At 38.3% G+C, this 24,644-nt stretch overlaps 1 protein-coding gene across 1 annotated transcript in view; it reads right to left on the minus strand.

The window, feature by feature from the left end:
- The window catches only part of KIFBP (kinesin family binding protein), a 69,296-nt gene that overhangs the window by 41,156 nt on the left and 3,496 nt on the right, over window positions 1-24,644 (minus strand). Inside the window, exon 2 of the mRNA XM_037003010.2 lies at window positions 18,375-18,473. Coding sequence (XP_036858905.1) covers window positions 18,375-18,473 — 99 coding nt within the window. The remainder of the gene's footprint in view (window positions 1-18,374; window positions 18,474-24,644) is intronic.

Genomic DNA, 24,644 nt, shown 5'->3' on the forward strand with positions numbered 1-24,644 from the left:
TCTATTTTGTTTATTTTCTCAAAGAACCAGCTCTTGGTTTCGTTGATTTTTGCTATTGTTTTATTCTTCTCAATTTTGTTTATTTCTTCTCTGATCTTTATTATGTCCCTCCTTCTGCTGACTTTAGGCCTCATTTGTTCTTCTTTTTCCAGTTTTAATAATTGTGATGTTAGACTATTCATTTGGGATTGTTCTTCCTTCTTCAAGTGTGCCTGGATTGCTATATACTTTCCTCTTAAGACTGCTTTCGCTGCATCCCACAGAAGTTGGGGCTTAGTGTTGTTGTTGTCATTTGTTTCTATATATTCCTTGATCTCTATTTTGATTTGTTCATTGATCCATTGATTATTTAGTAGCATGTTGTTAAGCCTCCATGTGTTTGTGAGCCTTTTTGTTTTCTTTGTAGAATTTATTTCTACTTTCATACCTTTGTGGTCTGAAAAATTGGTTGGTAGAATTTCAATATTGTGGAATTTACTGAGGCTCTTTTTGTGAGCTAGTATGTGGTCTATTCTGGAGAATGTTCCATGTGCACTTGAGAAGAATGTATATCCTGTTGCTTTTGGATGTAGAGTTCTATAGATGTCTATTAGGTCCATCTGTTCTAGTGTGTTGTTCAGTGCCTGTGTGTCCTTACTTATTTTCTGCCCGGTGGATCTATCCTTTGGGGTGAGTGGTGTGTTGAAGTGTCCCACAATGAATGTATTGCAGTCTATTTCCCTCTTCAGTTCTGTTAGTATTTGCTTCACATATGCTGGTGCTCCTGTATTGGCTGCATATATATTTAGAATGGTTATATCCTCTTGTTGGACTGAGCCCTTTATCATTATGTAGTATCCTTCTTTATCTCTTGTTACTTTCTTTGTTTTGAAGTCTATTTTGTCTGATATTAGCACTGCAACCCCTGCTTTCTTCTCACTGTTGTTTGCCTGAAATATGTTTTTCCTTCCCTTGACTTTTAGTCTATGCTTATCTTTGGGTTTAAGGTGAGTTTCTTGTAAGCAGCATATAGATGGGTCTTGCTTTTTTATCCATTCTATTACTCTATGTCTTTTGATTGGTGCATTAAGTTCATTTACATTTAGGGTGACTATTGAGAGATATGTACTTATTGCCATTGCAGGCTTTAGATTCGTGGTTACCAAAGGTTCAAGGTTAGCTTCTTTAGTATCTTACTGACTAACTTAGCTCGCTTATTGAGCTGTTATATACACTGTCTGGAGATTCTTTTCTTCTCTCCCTTCTTATTACTCCTCCTCCATTCTTCATATGTTGTGTGTTTTGTTCTGTGCTCTTTTTAGGGGTGCTCCCATCTAGAGCAGTCCCTGTAGGATGCCCTGTAGAGGTGGTTTGTGGGAAGAAAATTCCCTCAGCTTTTGCTTGTCTGGGAATTGTTTAATCCTGCCATCATATTTAAATGATAGTCGTGCTGGATACAGTATCCTTGGTTCAAGGCCCTTCTGTTTCATTGCATTAAGTATATCATGCCATTCTCTTCTGGCCTGTAGGGTTTCTGTCGAGAAGTCTGATGTTAGCCTGATTGGTTTTCCTTTATAGGTGACCTTTTTCTCTCTAGCTGCCTTTAAAACTCTTTCCTTGTCCTTGATCCTTGCCATTTTAATTACTATGTGTCTTGGTGTTGTCCTCCTTGGATCCTTTCTGTTGCGAGTTCTGTGTAATTCCATGGTCTGTTCGATTATTTCCTCCCCCAGTTTGGGGAAGTTTTCAGCAATTATTTCTTCAAAGAGACTTTCTATCCCTTTTCCTCTTTCTTCTTCTTCTGGTATCCCTATAATACGAATATTATTCCTTTTGTATTGGTCACATATTTCTCTTAGTGTTGTTTCATTCCTGGAGATCCTTTTATCTCTCTCTATGTCAGCTTCTATACGTTCCTGTTCTCTGGCTTCTATTCCTTCAATGGCCTCTTGCATCTTATCCATTCTGCTTATAAATCCTTCCAGGGATTGTTTCACTTCTGTGATCTCCTTCCTGACATCTGTGATCTCCTTCCGGACTTCATCCCACTGCTCTTGCATTTTTCTCTGCATCTCATCCCACTGCTCTTGCATTTTTCTCTGCATCTCATCCCATTGCTCTTGCATTTTTCTCTGCATCTCTGTCAGCATGTTCATGATTTTTATTTTGAATTCTTTTTCAGGAGGACTAATTAGGTCTGTCTCCCTCTCAGGTGTTGTCTCTGTGATCTTTGTCTGCCTGTAGTTTTGCCTTTTCATGGTGATAGAGATAGTTTGCAGAGCTGGTACAAGTGACCGCTGGAAGAGCTTCCCTTCTTGTTGGTTTGTGGCCTTTTCCTGGGAGAATAGCGACCTCTAGTGGCTTGTGCTGGGCAGCTGTGTGCAGACAGGGCTTCTGCTTCCTGCCCAGTTGCTTTGGGGTTTATCTCCGCTGTTGCTGTGGGCTTGGCCTGGCTGGGGCTGTTCCTCCAAAATGGTGGAGCCCCGTTGGAGGGGGAGCGGCCGGGGGGCTATTTATCTCCGTAAGGGGCCTCTGTGCTCCCTGCTGCCCAGGGGGTTAGAGTGCCCAGAGATCCCCAGATTCCCTGCCTCTGGTCTAAGTGACCTGTCCTGCCCCTTTAAGACTTCCAAAAAGCACTCTCCAAACCAAAACAACAACAGCAACGAGAGAGGGAACAGAAAGAAATAAAAAAGGAAAAAACACGCGATTTTTTTTTTTTTTTGTCCTCAGGTGCCAGTCCCAGGCACCCGCTCACTGGTCCTGCTGCCCTGTCTCCCTAGCACCAGGGTCCGTGTCCTTTCAAGGCTTCCAAAAAGCACCCACCCACCGGTCCCACAGGGAAGGAACGCTCGATATTCTTTGTCCTCAGGCGCTGGTCCCAGGCACCCGCTCACCAGTCCCGCTGCCCTGCCTCCCTAGCACCGGGGTCCCTGTCCCTTTAAGGCTTCCAAAAAGCACTCGCCAAAAAGAGAGAAAAAAAGGGGAAAAACGCACGATTTCCTCCGTCCTCAGGTGCCGGTCTCAGGCACCCGCCCACCGGTCCCACAGGGAAAAACGCGCGATATTCTTTGTCCTCAGGCGCCGGTCCCAGGCACCCGCTCACCAGTCCTGCCGCCCTGCCTCCCCAGCACCGGGGTCCCTGTCCCTTTAAGGCTTCCAAAAAGCACTTGCCAAAAAAAACCGCTCCGGTTTCTTTCCACCCTCCGGGAGCCGGGAGGAGGGGCGCTCGGGTCCCGCCGGGCCGGGGCTTGTATCTTACCCCCTTCGCAAGGTGCTGGGTTCTTGCAGGTGTGGCTGTGGTCTGGATGTTGTCCTGTGTCCTGTGGTCTCTATTTTAGGAAGATTTTTCTTTGTTACATTTTCATAGCTCTATGTGTTTTTGGGAGGAGATTTCCACTGCTCTACTCACGCCGCCATCCTGGCTCCGCCCCACCAATCTTTTTAATAAAGACTTCAAAGTAAAAGTCATAAACATGCTCATGATCTACAGAAAAATATTCAAGATCTCAGGGACGACCTCAACAAAAAGACAATCTGCAAAAGAACCAGTCAAAGCTGAAGAATATAATATCTGAAATGAAACATACAATGGAGGGATTTAATGGCAGACTTCACAGATTGAAGAAGTTGTAAATGATTTGAAATTAGGGAGCAAGAAAACAATGAAGCTGAAAAACAGAGAAAAAAGGATTGCTAAGAATGAAAAATAAGAGAGCTGTGTGACCAATCCAAATGGAACAATATGCACAGAATAGAAGACAAAGGGATAGAAAGTCTCTCTGAGGAAATAATTGCTGAGAACTTCCCCAATCTGGGACAGAAAATATTAGGTCATGGAAGCACAGATATACCCTAACAAAAGGTTCCCCAGAAAGACAACACCAAGACATATAATAATTAAAATGGCAAATATCAAGGATAAGATGAGAGAAAAAAGACTACTTATAAAGGAAATCTGATCAGGCTATCAGTAGACTTCTCAGCAGAAACTTTACAGGCCATAAGGGAGTGGCATGATATATTTAATGTAATGAAACAGAAGGACCTCCACCCAAGAATTCTCTACCTGGCAAGATTATCATTTAAATTAGAAGCAGGGATTAAACAATTTTCAGAAAAAGAAAAGTTGAAGGAATTCACCACCACTAAGCCAGCCATACAGTATATGTTAAAGAGACTACTGTAGATGGAAATGTTCATAAAGCTAAATAGCTTTCACAAGTGAAAATGAACCCACAGTAAAGAGAGTAGATCAATTAATTACCAAGAAAGTATGAAATTAAAACAAAAATCAAAATCAGCTACTCACAAAATCAGTCAAGGGATACACAAAAAAGTGCAGAATATGACACTTAATAAAATGTGGAAGAGGAAGAAGGAAAAAGACCCTCTAGACTATATGTGAAATAGAGTAATCAGCAATTTAAGATAGACTGTTACATAGTAAGGAAGCTATCCTTGAACCTTTGGTAACTACAAAACTAAAGCCTACAATAGATACAAAAAAAAAGAAAGAAAAGTCCAATCACAATACTAAATAAGTCCATCAAATAACAAAAGAAGAATATCAGGAGCCAAGATGGCGGCATGAGTAGAGCAGCAGCTATCTCCTCCCAAAACCATATATATTTTTCAAAATACAACAAATACAACTATTCCTAAAAGAGAGACCAGAAGATACAGGACAACAGCCAGGCTATATCTACACCTGCGAGAACCCAGAGTCTAGTGAAGGGGGTAAATGCAACCTGCGGCCCAGTAGGAACTGAGCGCCCCTCACCCCAGTTCCCAGCAGGAGGAGAGGAGTCAGAGCAGGGAAGGAGAGGGTGCCCAGGGCTGCTAAATACCCAGCCCTAGCCATCCACACAGGAGCGCAGACACACAGTGCATGGGGTGCTGGATACTAGGGAAACAGGACAGTAAGACCTGTGAGCAGGTCCCCACTGCTGGAACCCCTGGGACAAAATAAAAGCGAGTGCCCTTTGAAAATCTTAAAGGGACAGGGACCTCACAGCTAGACAGAAGCGCCCCAGCGCAATCAGCCCAGTAAATGGGAATCCCAGGGAACTCTGGGGGGCCCCAACCCCCTGGGCAGCAGCGCAGCTCGGAGGCCCCTCACAGTGATAAACAGCCTCCCGCCATTCCTCCTCCAGTGTGACTCTGCCATAGCAGCAGCGGCCACGCCCACAGTAACCGGGCAGAGCTTCTTCCACAGTGGCCAGGCAAGAATCAGATACCCCATCTGCGCGCAGCTGCCCAGAACAAGCCGCTAGGGGTCACTGTTCTCCCAGGAGAGGAAGGGCACAAACCAGCAAGAAGGGACGTTCTCCCAGCCAACACATGCGCCAGCTCCCCACAACTACCTATATCGCCACGAAAAGGCAGAAGAATTTGATCCAGACCAAACTAACACAGCCATCGTCCCCTGAGAGGGAATCTAGGGAGATAGACCTAACCAATGTTCCTGAAAAAGAATTCAAAATAAAGGTCATAACCACACTGATGGATATTCAGAGAAATATGCAAGAGCTAAGGGATGAAGTCCGGAAGGAGATTACAGAAATGAAACAATCTCTGGAAGGACTTAAGAGCAGACTGGATGAGGTGCAAGAGACCATTAATGGAATAGAACTCAGAGAACAGGAACACAGAGAAGCTGAGGCAGAGAGAGATAAAAGGATCTCCAGGAATGAAAGAATATTAAGAGAACTGTGTGACCAATACAAACAGAACAATATCCACATTACAGGGGTACCAGAAGAAGAAGAGAGAGAAAAAGGGATAGAAAGTGTATTTGAAGAAATAACTGCTGAAAACTTCCCCAAACTGGGGGAGGAAATAGTATCTCAGACCATGGAAGCTCACAGAACTCCCAACAGAAGGAAGCCAAGGAGGACAACACCAAGACACATAATAATTAAAATGGCAAAGACCAAGGACAAGGACAGAGTTTTAAAGGGAGCTAGAGAGAGGAAAAAGGTCACCTACAAAGAAAAACCCATCAGGCTATCATCAGACTTCTCAACAGAAACGATACAGGACAGAAGAGAATGGCATGATCTATTTATTGCAATGGAACAGAAGGGCCCTGAACCAAGAATACTATATCCAGCACAATTATCAGTTAAATATGAAGGAGGGATTAAACAATTCCCAGACAAGCTAAAGTTGATGGAATTTGCCTCCCACAAACCACCTCTACAGGGTATTTTAGAGGGACTGCTCTAGATGGGAGCACTCCTAAGACAAAATAGAGGTCACTAGAGAAAATAAAATCACAGCAAAGAAAGCAGACCAACCAAATACTAACTAAAGCCAAAAAATTAAATCAATTACCCACAAAAGCAGTTAAAGAAAACACAAAAGAACACAGAATAAAACAACCAACATATAAAGAATGGAGGAGGAGGAATAAGAAGGGAGAGAAGAAAAGAATCTCCAGACAGTATTTATAACAGCTCAATAAGCGAGTTAAGTTAGACAGTAACATACTAAAGAGGTTAATCTTGAAGAACCTTTGGTAACCATGAAACTAAAGCCTGCAACGGCAATAAGTACATATCTTTCAATAATCACCCTAAATGTAAATGGACTGAATGCACCACTCAAAAAACACAGAGTAACAGAAGGGATAAAAAAGCAAGACGCATCTATATGCTGCTTACAAGAGACTCACCTCAAACCCAAAGACATTCACAGACTAAAAGTCAAGGTATGGAAAAAGATATTTCATGCAAACAACAGGGAGAAAAAAGCCAGGTGTTACAGTTCTAGTATCAGACAAAATTGACTTCAAAACAAAGAAAGTAACAAGAGATAAAGAAGGACATTATATAATGATAAAGGGCTCAGTCCAACAAGAGGATATAACCATTATAAATATATATGCACCCAACACAGGAGCACCAGCATATGTGAAACAAATACTAACAGAACTAAAAGAGGAAATAGAATGCAATGCATTCATTTTAGGAGACTTCAACACGCCACTCACCCCAAAGGACAGATCAATGGGACAGAAAATAAATAAGGACACAGAGGCACTGAACAACACACTAGAACAGATGGACCTAATAGACATCTACAGAACTGTACATCCAAAAGCAGCAGGATACACATTCTTCTCAAGTGCACATGGAACATTCTCTAGAATAGACCATATACTAGGCCACAAAAAGAGCCTCAGTAAATTCCAAAAGACTGAAATTCTACCAACCAACTTCTCAGACCACAGAGGTATAAAACTAGAACTAAATTGTACAAAGAAAGCAAAAAGGCTCACAAACACATGGAGGCTTAACAACATGCTCCTAAATAATCAATGGATCAATGACCAAATTAAAACAGAGATCAAGCAATAAATGGAAACAAATGACAACAACAACACAAAGCCCCAACTTCTGTGGGATGCAGCAAAAGCCGTCTTAAGAGGAAAGTATATAGCCATCCAGGCATACTTAAAGAAGGAAGAACAATCCCAAATGAATAGTCTAATTTCACAATTATTGAAATTGGAAAAAGAAGAACAAATGAGGCCTAAAGTCAGCAGAAAGAGGGACATACTAACGATCAGAGAAGAAATAAATAAAATTAAGAAGAATAAAACAATAGAAAAAAATCAATGAAACCAAGAGCTGGTTATTTGAGAAAATAAACAAAATAGAGAAGTCTCTAGCCAGACTTATTAAGAGAAAAAGAGAATCAACACACATCAACAGAATCAGAAATTAGAAAGGAAAAATCATGACAGACCGCACAGAAATACAAAGCATTATTAGAGAATACTATGAAAACCTATATGCTAACAAGCTGGAAAACCTAGAAGAAACGGACAACTTCCTAGAAAAATACAACCTTCCAAGACTGACCAAGGAAGAAATACAAAATTTAAACACACCAATTATGAGAAAAGAAATTGAAGTTGTAATAAAAAAAACCACCCAAAAACAAAACCCCTGGGCCAGATGGATTTACCTCAGAATTTTATCATCAGACATACAGAGAAGACATAATACCCATTCTCTTTAAAGTTTTCCAATAAATAGAAGAGGATGGAATACTCCCTAACCCATTCTATGAAGCCAACATCACCCTAATACCAAAACCAGGCAAAGACCCACCAAAAAAGAAAATTACAGACCAATATCCCTGATGTACATAGATGCAAAAATACTCAACAAAATATTAGCAAACAGAATTCAAAACTACATCAAGAGGATCATACACCATGACCAAGTGGGATTCATCCCAGGGATACAAGGATGGTACAACATTCAAAAATCCATGAACATCATCCACTGCATAAACAAAATGAAGGGCAAAAACCACATGATCATCTCCATAGATGCTGAAAAAACATTCAACAAAATTCAACATCCATTCATGATAAAAACTCTCAGCAAAATGGGTACAGAGGGCAAGTACCTCAACATAATAAAGGCCATATGTGATAAACCCACAGCCAACATCATCCTGAACAGCAAGCTGAAAGCTTTTCCTCTGAGATCGGGAACAAGACAGGGATGCCCACTCTCCCCACTGTTACTGAACATAGTACTGGAGGTCCTAGCCACGGCAATCAGACAAAACAAAGAAATACAGGGAATCCAGATTGGTAAAGAAGAAGTTAAACTGTCACTATTTGCAGATGACATGATATTGTACACAAAAAACCCTAAAGTCTCCACTCCAAAACTACTAGAACTCATATCAGAATACAGCAAAGTTGCAGGATACAAAATTAACACACAGAAATCTGTGCCTTTCCTTTATACTAACAATGAACCAACAGAAAGAGAAATCAGGAAAACAATTTCATTCACAATTGCATCAAAAAGAATAATATACCTAGGAATAAACCTAACCAAGAAAGTGAAAGATGTATACCCTGAAAACTGTAAGACACTCTTAAGAGAAATTAAAGAGGACACTAGCAAATGGAAACTCATCCCATGCTCTTGGCTAGGAAGAATTAATATTGTCAGAATGGCCATCCTGCCTAAAGCAATCTATAGATTCAATGCAATCCCTATCAAAACACCAACAGCATTCTTCAACGAACTGGAACGAATAGTTCAAAAATTCATATGGAACCACCAAAGGCCCCGAATAGCCAAAGCAATCCTGAAAAGGAAGAATAAAGTGGGGGGGGGGATCTTGCTCCCCAACTTCAAGCTCTACTACAAAGCCACAGTAATCAAGACAATTTGGTACTGGCACAAGAACAGAGCCATAGACCAGTGGAACAGAATAGAGACTCCAGACATTAACCCAAACATATATGGTCAATTAATATATGATAAAGAAGCCATGAACATACAATGGGGATATGACATCCTCTTCAACAGTTGGTGTTGGCAAAACTGGACAGCTACATGTAAGAGAATGAAACTGGATCACTGTCTAACCCCATACACAAAAGTAAATTTGAAATGGATCAAAGACGTGAATGTAAGTCATGAAACCATAAAACTCTTAGAAAAAAACATAGGCAAAAGTCTCCTGGACATAAACATGAGCGACTTATTCATGAACATATCTCCCTGGGCAAGGGAAACAAAAGCAAAAATGAACAAGTGGGACTATATCAAGCTGGAAAGGTTCTGTACAGCAAAGGACACCACCAACAGAACAAAAAGGTACCCTACAGTATGGGAGAATATATTCATAAATGACATATCTGATAAAGGCTCGACATCCAAAATATATAAAGAGCTCACGCACCTCAACAAACAAAAAGCAAATAATCCAATTAAAAAATAGGCAGAGGAGCTGAACAGACAGTTCTTCTCCAAAGAAGAAATTTAGAAGGCCAACAGACACATGAAAAGATGCTCCACATCGCTAGTTATCAGAGAAATGCAAATTAAAACCACAATGAGATATCACCTCACACCAGTAAGGATGGCTACCATCCAAAAGTGGAGAAAGGGGAACCCTCCTACACTGCTGGTGGGAATGTAAATTAGTTCAACCACTATGGAAAGCAGTATGGAGGTTCCTCAAAAAGCTCAAAATAGAAATACCATTTGACCCAGGAATTCCAATCTTAGGAATTTACCCTAAGAATGCAGCAGCCCAGTTTGAAAAAGACAGATGCACCCCTACGTTTATCGCAGCACTATTTACAATAGCCAAGAAATGGAAGCAACCTAAGTGTCCATCAGTAGATGAATGGATAAAGAAGAGGTGGTACATATACACAATGGAATATTATTCAGCCATAAGAAGAAAACAAATCCTACCATTTGCAACAACATGGATGGAGCTAGAGGGTATTATGCTCAGTGAAATAAGCCAGGCGGAGAAAGACAAATACCAAATGATTTCACTCATATGTGGAGTATAAGAACAATGAAAAACTGAAGGAACAAAACAGCAGCAGAAGCACAGAACCCAAGAATGGACTAACCGTTACCAAAGGGAAAGGGACTGGGGAGGATGGGAGGGAAGGGAGGAACAAGGGTGGGGGAAAAAAAAGGGGGTATTACGATTAGCATGTATAATGTGGGGGGGGAGCATGGGGAGGGCTGTGCAACACAGAGAAGACAAGTAGTGATTCTACAACATCATACTACCCTAATGGACAGTGACTGTAATGGGGTTTGTGGGGTGGGCTTGGTGAAGGGGGGATCCTAGTAAACATAATGTTCTTCATGTAATTGTAGATTAATGATAACAAAATTTTTAAAAAGTCATTCACATTGGAAAGACAAAAAAAAATAACAAGAGAAGAGTATAAGCAAGGAATAAAGGAATCGAGAGGAGACATAAAAACAACCATAAAACAATTAATAAAATGGCAATAAGTACATATATATCAATAATCACCTTATATGTAAATGGACTGAATGCACCAATCAAAAAGACATAGAGTGGCAGAATGGATAAAAAAACAAGACCCATCTATATGCTGCCCACAAGAGACTCATTTCAGACCTCAAAATAATCACAGACTAAAAGTAATGGGATGGGAAAAGATAGTTCATGCAAATAGGAGGGAGAAAAAAAACCAGAATAGCAGTACTCGTATCAGACAAAATAGATTTCAAAACAAAGAGTGTGACAAGAGACAAAGAAGGACATTACATAATGATAAAGGGGTCAGTCCAACAAGAGAATATAACCATTATAAATATCTATGCACCCAATATAGGAGCACCTAAATATATAAAACAAATACAAAAAGAATTAAAGGGACAAATAGATTGCAACACATTCATTAGATTTTAACATACCACTCACATCAATAGATCAACCAAACAGATAATAAGTAAGGACATGAAACCGTAATACTCTTAGATGAAAACATAGGCAAAATTCTCTTGAATAGAAACATGAGCAACCTTTTCATGAAAAGGCAAGGGAAACAAAAGCAAAAATGACCAAGTGGGACTATGTCAAACTAAAAATCTTCTGTACAGCAAAGGACACCATTAGAAGAACAAAAAAGCACCCTACAGTATGGGAGAATATATTCATCAACGATTTATCCAATAAGGGTTAACAACATGCTTTAACACCCAAAAACAACCCAATTAAAAAATAGGCAGAGAACAGACACTTCTCCAAAGAAATGCAGATGGCCAACAGGCACATGAAAAGATGTTCCAAATCACTAATCATCAGGGAAATGCAAATTAAAACCACAATGAGGTATTGCTTCAGACTGGTTAGGACGGCCACTATCCAAAAGACAAGAAACAACAAATGCTGGTGAAGATGCAGAGAAAGGGGGACCCTCCTACACTGTTGGTGGGAATGTAAATTGGTGCGACCACTGTGAGAAGCAATATGGAGGTTCCTCAAAATAGTAATACCATTTGACCCAGTAATTCCACATCTAGGAATTTACCCGAGAAAACAAGATCCCTTATTCGAAAAGACATGCACTATTTACAATAGCCATGATATGGAAGCAACCTAAGTGTCCATCAACAGATGAATGGATAAAGAAGATGTGGTACATATACACAATGGAATATTATTCAGCCATAAAAAGAAAAGAAATCCTCCCATTTGCAACAACATGAGAGGATCTAGAGGGTATTATGCTCAGTGAAATAAGTCAGGTGGAGAAAGACAAATACCAAATGATTTCAGTCATTGGTGGAATATAAAAACAAAACAGAACAGAAGGAACTAAATAGAAGTAGACTCATAGACACTGAGAAGGGACCAGTGGTTACCAAGGGGAGAGGATAGGTGGAGAGGGAGAAGGAGATTAAGGGGCACTATAATTCACTATCACAATATAGGTAGGTCACAGGGACGGTAGTACAGCATGGAGAATACAATCAATGACTCTATAACATCTTACTACTCTGACAGACAGTGACCACAATGGAGCAGGTAATGATGTGATAATATGGGTGAATGCTGAGCCACTGTGTTGTGTATTTGAAACCATCATAACATTGTCTATAACTGATGCTTATAAATACACACACACACACACACACACACACACACATATATATATATATAAAATAAAAACAAAGCAAAACAGAAGGAACAAAACAGCAGGAGACTCCTAAGACACTGAGAAGAGACTAGTGATAACCAAGGGGAAGGGGTTGGACAGGTGGGGGGGGACGTTGAAGGGGATAAAGGGGCACAATAATCCAAAATCACAGTATAAGTTGGTCACAGGGACAGTAGTACGGCATAGAGAATATTGTCAATTATTCTGTAACATCTTACCATGTTGATAGATTAGTAAATGCACTAGAGGGGTGACGATTTAATAATATGGATAACTGGTGAACCACTGTGTTGCATACTTGAAATCAACATAAGATTGTATATCAATGATACTTTATTATAAAAAATATATACAATATTATGTTAATTATATCTCAATAAAGCTGGAAAAAATTTAATATAAATAACTATCCCTCTCTAGTTTGTAAACTTTTGTCTCTTGGCACTCTTACGCAAAAACAACTAATGAATAACTCTTCATAACTATAGAATATGTATTTTTTATTCTTATTCTGTGCTTGAGCAATTTTGTAGAGAAAAAGAATCCCTTTATCTTATCACAATAACAATGTAATTATATTACCTTGGAAGGCAGCATGGTAGAGTTCAGAGAACAAGAGTTTGGGGTCAGACAAACCAGATTTAAATCCTGATTTTGTCACAGAGTGTATGTTAAGCTCCCTGAATCACAAACTCCTTACCTATAAATGACAATAACCTACCTCCTTTCACAAAGTTGTTGTAAGAATAAAATGTAGCCTGCTTAAGCTCTCAATAAATATTAGTTTTTGTTAGTTACATCTTCTAAAACCAAAAGGTTTTAGTTTTTATTAGTTATATCATCAAGTTAATCTTTGCAGGGCCTTATCTGGAAAACATGTTAATATAGTTGTAATCAAGGTATACACTTATACTGTATATATTTTCAGTGTACTGACAATCCAAATGTTTATCTTTTTAATGGTTATATTACATTCCCTTTTATTACTGCACTGTAGTTTACTTGACCATTTTGCAATTACTAGATGTGTATAGCATATTCTTAGTGTCTTTGTATTAAAGACTTTATCATCTGATCCCCACAATATTTCTGTATTATTAGACTGCAGGCTTATCCCCATCTTACAGATGAAGAATGGTGGCATAGAAAGTCTGAGCTCCCCCGAGGCAGTTATAACCACAAGTCAAAAGAGAATCCTAGGTCTACTGTCTTCAAATTCAATCATTTCCCTGCTTTGTTTAGATCTCCTTTGTTTAGAACTTTATTTTTTATCTATGGGTTTTTGAAAAATGACATTCTAACTTCTGCCACCATCAGGTGAATAATTTATAAAAGATTAAAAATATTTTCATACAGAATTTACTAGTTACTGATACTAGACAAGCTGAAAACAATATAAGCAATTAAACTCCAAATAAATACTATTTTACATATTTTTTAATTGAATCCTCCACTAAATTCACTAAAGCATTCACACAGTAATGATACTGTTCTTTTTTTTGGTATATCTGATAGACAAGGTGGAATACCATTATTTCAAGAAACAGGTACTATTCTAGATGCTACAGATATAGCAATTAATACAACAGTAAAAAGCATCCTTGTCATCATGGAACATGCATTCTAATACTGAAGATAGGTGACAAGATAAATCACTAAAATGAACAATATGTTAGTGATGAGTATGAAGCAGAAAATGAAAGCAGGAAAGGGGGATAGGAAATGCTGGGGAGGGGTGGTGTGTGGTATTAGATGGAGTGGCTAGTGAATCCTTATTGGATAGGAAACATTTGAGTCAAGATCTTAAGGAAAAGAAGGAGTAAACCAGGTAGATAAGTAGGGGAAGAGTAGTCTAGGCAGTGGAAACAGTTAAGTGCAAAGACCCTCAGTTGGGAGCTTGATTGGTGTGTTTAAGGAACAGCAAGAAGGCCATTGTATCTAGAGCAGAAGTAGTAAAAGATGAAATCAGAGAAGTAATGGTAGCCAGATCAGATAATGAACTTGTAGATCTTCATAAGGTCTTTGGGGTCTACACTGAGTGAGATGGGAAAGCTACTGGAGGATTCTGAGGAAAGGAATGATTTGATCTGATTTACCTTTCAACAGGGTTGAGAACAGACTGAAGGGGGCATGAGAGCAGAAGACCAGTTAGGAGACTACGGCAATAATCTCAACAAGAGATGGTGGTTTGGATCAGGTAACAGCAGTGGACTGATTCTAGATATAATTTAAAGGTGAAGCCAACAGGATTTGCTGGTAGATTAGACAATATGAGGAGAAGAAGAGGAGTCTCCCAGGATTCAGGCCTCAGCAAATGGAAGAAAAAAGTTGATGTTACAGCAAGGGAAGTGGGGAGAAGAAGGTTATCAGCAGCTCAATGTCAGGTACAGTTTTAGAGTTACCGACTCCATAAAAAGTGCTGGTGTCAAATCAGCAGTTAGACAAGTCTGGAAACAGAGGTACAGACTAGGGATATAACTTGGGAGTTATCAGCATCCCAGTGGTATTTCGAACAGAGAATGAACACAGCTGGAAAGAGATGTCCGAAGACTGAATTCCAATTACTCCAGTGTTCAGAGGTTGGGGAAATAAGAAGGCATTAATGACTGAGAAGAAAGAAAAACAGACAAGTAGAAACTAAGTACAAGAAGTGTTTCAAGGAAGAGAGCAACTCATAAACTGTGCCAAGTGATAGATTAATAATCAACTGTGCCACATGCTGATAGGTCAAATAAGATGAGGACTAAGAATGCACCACCGAATTTTGCAATATAGTAACCACTGATGAATCTGCAAAGATACTGATTCTTTTTTTTTTTTTTTTGAGAGGGCATCTCTCATATTTATTGATCAAATGGTTGTCAACAACAATAAAATTCAGTATAGGGGGGTCAACGCTCAATGTACAATCATTAATCCACCTCAAGCCTAATTCTCGTCAGTCTCCAATCTTCTGAAGCATAACGAACGAGTTCTTACATGGTGAACGAATTCTTACATAGTGAATAAATTCTTACATGGTGAACAGTACAAGGGCATTCATCACAGAAACTTTCGGTTTTGATCATGCATTATGACCTATAAACAATCAGGTCAAATATGAATATTCGTTTGATTTTTGTACTTGATTTATATGTTGATCCCACATTTCTCCTATTATTATTATTATTTTTATTTTTAATAAAATGCTGAAGTGGTAGGTAGATGCTAGATAAAGGTAGAAAACATAGTTTAGTGCTGTAAGAAGGCAAATGTAGATGATCAGATGATCAGGTGTGTGCCTATGGACTAAGTATTAATCCAAGCTAGACAAGGGCAGCAAAACATCCACGGATGCAGAAGATTTCTCTCAAAACAGGGGGGGTGAGGTTCTGAGACTCACCTCTGTTGATCCCCAAATTCTCACCTGATGGCCCCCCTGCGACTGTGCCTGTCTTAGGTTGTTCCTCCCTTGAGAAATCTTACCCGTCTCTGGCTAACCAGTCATCTTCCGGGGCCATACAGGGAAATGTAAAGTTGGTAAGTGAGAGAGAAGCCATATTGTTTGCAAAGGTTAGCTTTTTACTTCTTTGCAGATTTATGCCCTGTGGCTTCTATGCCCAGCACTTGTCTCGAGGTATCTTTACCACCTGGAGGAATTATGATACTCGGTAAATTCGATACGAGGCACGAATTCTATTTAAGGGTTGTAATTAGGAAGGAAGAAGAAAAGCTATAGATGTAGCATATGAAGGAAACATGGGAGGATTGATTATTTCTTTGACATATCTTCTTGTATAGTACCTTAAGTATGTATAGGTTTTAAACTACTAACTAATTTGCACACACATATTAACATAATAGGAATACGGTGACATAAACAAAGCAAATCTATAATTACCATCCATCTCCAGTGAAGCCAAGAAAACCATTTAGGCACCCTAGGCATTTGTGAAAATTTATCTATGATATGATGGATATTGTCCAACTGTACTTGAACCATCAGACAAATTAAAGCAGCCCATTTCTGGGATCTGTTCACATCCCATATGTTCTTTTAACCATAGATAGTCTATAGTCATGAGATTTTGGAGTGCTACAACTTGCACCCCTCCCAACTCCTGGTTGAGTTCCAACAGTACAGATCCGGTCAAATTCGTTGTCTCACTGTATGCACATGCCAGCCTAGACATCTCCCTCCTCATTCCTATGGCAAGTCCAGGAGACGGTGGGCTGGATGCAGCCACAACCGCAGCATCGTCCGGATCCCTGTGGAGGCTTTTTGATGATCATCCCCCGGCACAAGTCCTCCACAGAGTGCTGATGCCGGAAGCTCCTCCTCATATCGTATCTTAGTTCATTTTCTGGGTATCCAACCTAGGCCTTGATCTTCTGCATAGAAACAAACAGACCCTTTGCCCACACTTTGACATGCCCTCTATACCACTGTGCAGAACTCATTGGAGGTCAGCACACAGTAACTGCTTTTTTTTTTTTTTTTTTTTTTTAATTAAGAGAAAGGAATATTATCAGAAAAGAGTACCTCCATAGCTGATCATCTGACACCCTTTAAGTGATCAACATTAAGGATATTTAAAGCATGCGTTGATCTTTGATTTACCAATAGTTTTATCCTGTTAAGGAGTAATCATCCTTTTCTTTCTTTGTTTCTTTTTTTTTTTTTTTTTTTAATTTTTAATCTACACTTACATGAAGAATACTATGTTTACTATGCTCTCTCCCCTATATCAGGTCCCCCCTAACAACCACATTACGGTTACTGTCCATCAGCTTAGCAAAATGTTGTAGAGTCACTACTTGTCCTCTCTGTGTTGTGCAGCCCACCCTCCCCTTTCTCCCTACCCCCCATGCATGCTAAAAAGATACTGATTCTTAATCTGAATTTGAGAAACCTCAAAATATCTGGTTACATAGCCTCAAAAAAAAATGAAATTTAAAAAATCCATTGTAATGTTAGAAGACTGCCAACCTTTTTTGTTGTTTGTTTAAAATAGACTGTTTTTTAGGGTGGTTTTAGGTTCACAGCAAAACTAAGTAGAAGGTACAGAGATTTCCCCTGGCCCCACACAGGCACAGCCTCCTCCAGACTGCTGAATTTTAGAAGGTAAAATTTATTATGGAAATGGATGGTAACACAGTTGTTTGTGACCTTTGTAGGGCTGTGACTCTCCAAGCTACAAGTTTTCAATATAGGCTCCCAAAAGTCCTAGAAGTTCCATGGCACCCCTTTAATACTACCACAGTGGGGAGCAAGGAAGTTATCTGTGGGGACTGGGCTTAGGGTCCCTCCGACTTGCTTAACCAGAGCAGCTCAGTGAGTTTTTACATACTGCATTTCACAAGTTTACAAAAAAAAAAATCACTGAAACCCACCACCCTGAAGCAGTGGTTCTCACAGTGCAGTACCCAGATCAGCACCAGCCGCATCACCTGGCATCCAACTCAGACCTCCAGGCAACCCGCCCAACGACCAGCGAGCATTCTGTTCCAGCAAGCTTCCCAGGGATTGTGATGGGTGCTGAAATTTGAGAACCACTGCCTCAAAGATTCCGAATACTTTCCTCAAGTAGCTGATTGCTTTCCTGTAAGCACTGCCATTATCAGTGGAGCTCAAAATAGAATTTTTATGTCATAAAAGAAAACATGCAAATATTTGAGGTTAACATTAGAATAATGTTTCCTACACAGTTATATCTGGACCAAGGTTGCCATCAGACCTATCCAAGGATTATTTTTAAGAACTCTGAAGTCTTTAATAAAATTTTAACTACTAGGTGACCACCTAGATAGCTCTATAGAGAGGTCCCTGAGATACTGAGGTCACATACTGATATTATGAGTGAGGAATTTTTACTGTCAACTTTTAACGAGCTTCAGTCAAAACTTAAAATTTATCTGACATGCAACATACCTCTTTCATATACTGATTATATAGTGCTTCTGATGATTCTAGGTAAGCCTGTGCAGTTTCAATTTCTTCTCTTTCAGACCACAAGATACCCAGGTTATTCTGGAAAATAAAAGAGAAATAAATAATGACAATATAAATCTTCCAATTAAAGTAACTTTCAGAGTTTCAAAGTTGATATTTACCTATCAAATAGTACTGGGTCTAACAATGAATTAATTGTTCATAATAACATTGTCCTAATGAAGTGTGGGAGGTAGATGGTAAGATGGATCCCCAGTGATCCCTGCCTCCTGCTATTCATGCCCTTGTATAATTTTTTCCCCTAAGTATGGGCTGGATTTAGTGACTTGCTTCTAACAAAGAGAATATGACAAAAATGACAGAAGGTCTCTTCCAAAAGTAGGTTACAAAACACTGTGGTTCCACTTGGGGTGCTGCCTCTCACATTATTCTCACTGAAGGAAGCCAAATGCCACGTTGTAAGCCGTCTTACAGACAGGCTCGTGACGAGGAACTGAGGCCCTAAAACCAACAGTTGTAAGGAACAGAATCCTGCCAAGGGCTCCAAGAGTGAACATGGGAGCAGATCCTCCCCAGGCTGAGCCTTTCAAGTGCAGCCCCCACAGGCCAACAATCTGACAGGAGACCTTGAGTCACTGGCAACCAGCTTGGCCATGCCTGGGTTCCTGATTTAATAAAAGTTTGTTGTTCCAAGCTGCTAAATCTGGAGGTAATATGTTACCAACAATGGATAACTAGTATACACAGAGACAAAGATGAGCCAGAAACATATAATGCTTTCAAAATATCTATAATCTCCAGCAAGTGTCTACGGTCTCCAGAGACCTCTTAAAGGAAACATTTTCAATGGCACTGTTTGGTTTGAGCCTGAAAAAAGGGAGCTGAGCTCTCAAATACCAATAATTCAAATTATATGGTATGAAAAATCTGAAGATGCTATATGCATTTCCTTATCAGTTAAGTCAGATTCCTGATGTTTACCATTTCAAACAACAAAAGATTTGTTTATATATTGTTAAAATTTAAACAATATATATACAGTCAACCAAAATTCTTCATTTGGAGAGTCTTTTCTTGTACTGATCACGTCCTTTTGATTGCCATAGCACCAGCTTCCTTCTGCTACCATGAAGGTGCTAAGGAGAGGTTAACTAGATTTGGAGTTATACCCTAAATAACATTTTAAAAACTAAACCAGTTTGTCCCCCGCTATGTAATAACTCTTTTATCAGGTTCTATAGAGGGTAAATCAGACCTGTATACATAGTTGGAACTCAAGATTAACCACCTAGCTCCCCATTAGACAATGGGGTTAGACCACCTCCCATCCCTGGGGAGAGTCCTTCAGGCACAAGGACACTTCTGAGGCTGGGCTTCTATCTTTTGCTTATTTCCCTAAGGAAGGGAACAGTATAAGGAAGCAGAGTTTTTAATGCAGATTCTTAACCCGTAGGTATCCATGAAGAAAATTTAGAATCTCTGAATGTAGATAGGGAAAACATTACAAATTTATCTTCGCTATGTCCTGCTATGTTTAGCATTTTACAATTATGAATGAAGGAAACAAATGCAACACTATTATAGTATCTGGGATTTGTGACCTATATAAGTGAAAAAACTTCATATTACAGTTTGCAGATATCTTGAAATACCATTTATATTCATCACTATTTTTAAATTATGGAGGTTACTAGATATGTTATTGTTATTTAATGTGTTAATAAAGGAGCACATATATATTATACATTTGTTTTAAAAAAGATTTCAATAACTTCCTTCTATATTGATTTCTTTTGTAACCCTTTACATTTTACTTTATACATTTAAAATCATTACTGTTTTATGAAATAAAGGCTTCACCAGACTGTAAAAGGGGCACATGGCAAAAAAATGTTTAAAAAGCCTACAGTATAAAGGGGAGTTGATCATTCCCCTGGAACAGTGACCTCTGGTCTTCTGGCTTCACAAAATTTATCTATAATTTTTTGAAGTGATTTGATCTGTCAGTCCTCAATGTCTACAACCATAGGTCATAGTTATAAGGTATTGAGACGGGGAAGTTCTCTCCTCTGTATTACTTAAGAGTCTTTGCAGAAGCCTGGAGAAGACTGAAGGGCTCTGGCCCACTATTAACTTACGGATTATTCTGCCTACCCCACCTCAGAGAGTATATATAATCTCCCTTAATAATCATATCCTGACCTTAGGAAATGGATCCACAAATAACCTTCTCTCATTCCCTAGTTCAAATTACTTCTTACAAAATGGGAAGCTATAGGTGGTTAGTCTCAAGTTCTGACTATATATACAGGTCCGATTTATAGAGCCTGATAAAAGAGTTATTATGTAGCAGGGGACAAACTGGTTTAGTTTTTAAAATGTTATAAGAGTCCTCGAGAAACCACCTGGCCACGACACAAGTAAGGCCAACCCCAGCCTATGCTCCTGGCCCAGAGAGTCTAGAGTTATCTAGTACGAGGAACTAGCTAGCCACACTGGCTCTATTTTGATGGGATGGGGACGCATTTAGCCTGCCAGATCCAGGGTGGATTGTGCCACAGAAAGCATCAATGCTGGTGTGTGATAATTACTAAACCAACCGGAGATGCCTGATCTAGAAGTGACAAAGGTTTGTCTTTTGAACCATAACCTATTGAGGTCTTAAAGGTAAGGACCATGCAAGGGATGTAGAATTAATTTTATTTTTCAAAATTAATAGTATTAATGTTTTTTAAGTTTTTATTCCACAAAGATAACTGCTATTGATATTGAATAATTCTACATGAATTATTTTTTAAATATAAATACCACAATACACCAGAAAGTATTGTACCATTCACAGAGCATCATCATGTTCTTGCCCTCAGGATATCAGAGGAAGCAGGGAAAAAATGTTAAATATAATACTGAAAAACAGCTAAGTACTATTGCTGAATTCTACCAAACATGTAAGGAAGAAATAATACCAACTCTACACAAATCATTCCAGAAAAGTACAGAGGAAAGAACAAGTCACACCTCATACTAAAACAAAGACATAACAAGAAAACTATAGACTGATATCTTTCATGAACATGAATACAAAAAACGTCAACAAAATTTTAGCAAGTCCAACATATATGGAAAGGGTAATACTTTAGCCAAGTTTTGCTTAGTAAAAACTCCAAGCAGAGTTTAACACATTAAGGAAAAGTTGGATTAACATTGAAAAATCGATCAATTTGATTCAACATATTAACAGACTAAACAAGAATAAAACATGGTCATCTCTGATGCAGCAATGAAATAATGATGCTGAGTGAAAGAAGGTCAAACCAAAAGAAGAGTATACGCTGGGTAATTTCATTATGAAATTCTAGAAAATGGGGGGAGGGGCACGCAGAAGGGAGAGTGAAAGAATAAAGTCGGGGAGGAAGGGATTAGAAAGGAGCCCAAGGAAACCGTTAGTAGTGAAGACTACTACATTCATTACCTTGACTGCAGTGATTGTTTCATGGGTATAGATGGATGTCAAAATTCATCAGACTGCACGCTTTAGAAACGTGCAATTCATTGTATGTCAGCGGTACCTCCATAAAGCTATACACACACACACACGAGGTACTCTTTATACATACATATCCTGGGAGCAGGGAGAATAATCTACTAATTTCTCAGGGAATTCTAGTAAAGTACAGTTGACCTTTGAATGAAGTGGTTTGAACTTCAAGGGTCCACTTATGTGCAGATTTTTTTTCAGTAAATATATTGGAACATTTTTGGAGATTTGTGACAACTTGTAAAATCATTTTCTTTTCTCTAGCTTTCTTTATTGTAAGACTGTAGTATATAATACAAACACGAAATATGTGTTAATTGACTTTATTTTATCAGTAAGGCTTCTGGTCAATAGTAGTAGGCTACTAGTATTTAGGTCTGGGGGAGTCCAAAGTTATTTGCAGATTTTTAACTGCATGGAGACTGGTTGGTGCCCTAGCCCCCTTGTTGTTTCAGGGGCCAACTGTAGTTAAATTTCACTCAAGATGATAATGCAACATATTGATGATAGCAAAAATCAGGCGGAAAACCAGAAAAAAATCATTCCTAGGGCTCCCAGAACTCAGTAAAGATAAAAGGACAGTCTCTTTTGATAACCTAATGTGGGTCCAAATTCTACATCTCTATAGCTTCCCAGGAAGGAGACACCAGATTGAGACAATGCAGTCAGAATAACATAAATTCCCATGAACTGACACTTTCAATCTTCTTCCTATACATATACACAAGCTTATGTGGTCTTCTACAAAAATGGAATCATTCCACATAATTCCAAACATGTGTGATAGTCTTCCCTCTCCCTCTTAATATTGATATTTTTGGTTAACAAATATAAGTTATTTTTAATGGCTGCATACTGTTCTCTTGTATCAATGTAGCAGTATTTAACCATACATCTACTGACTGATATTCATTTTTTTATTATATTTTTAATTGAAGTATCAGTGATATACAATCATATTCATTTTGACATATTTTATTGTATCCTCTTTTTTAAAAAACAATTAACTTTAAAATTAAGTTAAAAACCTCAAATTAAATCAACTTTAAAATTTTTAAATTTAAATTAATGCTGTGATGAACTTGCATATTGGCATACCTTTGCCTAACTGTCCCAATATTACTTTAGAATATTGATGTGGAATTTTTAAGTCAAAGTCTTGACTCAAGAGTTTTGATACCTACTGATTTCCAAAAAAGTTCTATGAATTTATATTTCCACTAGGAATAATGCTAATGGATAGTATCCATTTCCTCAGAATCTCTCCAACAATGAGTATAATCAATACCTTTAGTGTCTGACACTGATACAATTCATGTATCTGATGCTGTTATTTCATTATTTTAGTTTGCTTTATTATTAGTGAGATCTAATCTCTCATCATGTATAGCAAGTATTAAATATGATAAAATCTAAAAAAATATGATAAAATCTGTCGTGTGGTAATATGATTAGAATAAACATATCAACTGAATGAATAGTAGAGATCAGAAACAGACTAGCACAAATAGAATCTAATTAAATCACTACTGATATGCTGTTTTAGTACCTCGTAGGCTGGTTTTAGTGCATAAATTATCTTTTCATATTTTTATATATTTTTTTATTCATATTATATTTTTATTTATCCTTTCAAAGAAACATACTCATTTTGTCAAGTTCTAAGAACAAAACCTACTGTGTTATCAGCAGGAATTGCATCAGAGACTTACACTTGATTATTAGGATAATGACACTGCTGTGTTTAATTATGACACCCAGGAAGATGTTCTCTCTCTCAAGATTATCAGTTCTATTACCCCTAATATACTGCTGTTGTGAATTTAATTTCTAAAAATAGTATTTTAACCAGTCACTGCTTATATGCAGGAATACTAATGATATTATATATTTACCTAATATCCTCCTTTATCAAACTGATAATTCTAATAGTTTTTCAGTTGATGACTTTAGGGTTTTTTTTATGTATACAGGATCACATATGCAAACAGTATTTAATTTTTATAAATTATTTTACTTTTCAACATTGGTAACTCTTATGGACTTTCTTTATTATCACAATGGCCAGAACTTCCAATCAAGGTTTTGATCCTGATTTACTTACTATACCTCTAAAAAGTCACCCTTCAGAAAAGGTTGGCTGCTTGAAATACTGTATTTCATTGAATATAAGATGTCACAATTTGTTAAGATACACAATTATTTTCTCTCAACACAATGGGTATAGAGAGCAAGTACTTCAAAATAATAAAGGCCATATACAACAAACTCACAGTCAACATCATACTTAACAGTGAAAAGCTGAAAGCTTTTCCTCTAAGATCAGGAACAAGACAAGGATGCCAACTATACCCACTTTTATTCAACATAGTTCTGCAGGTCCTAGCCATGGCAATCAGACAAAACAAAGAAATAAAAGGCATTTAGATCAGAAAGGAACAAGTTAAACTGTCACTGTTTGCAGATGACATCACTGTACATAAAAAAACCTAAAGAATCCACTCCAAAACCACTAGAACTAATATCTGAATACAGCAAAGTTGCAGGATACAAAATTAATACACAGAAATCTGTTGCTTTCCTATACACTAACGATGAACTAGCAGAAAGAGAAATCAGGAAAACAATTCCATTCACAATTGCATCAAAAATTATAAAATACCTAGGAATAAACCTAACCAAGGAAGTGAAAGACCTATAACCTGAAAACT

Source organism: Manis javanica, chromosome 7, assembly GCF_040802235.1.
Source record: "Manis javanica isolate MJ-LG chromosome 7, MJ_LKY, whole genome shotgun sequence".
Taxonomy (NCBI): Eukaryota; Metazoa; Chordata; class Mammalia; order Pholidota; family Manidae; genus Manis; species Manis javanica.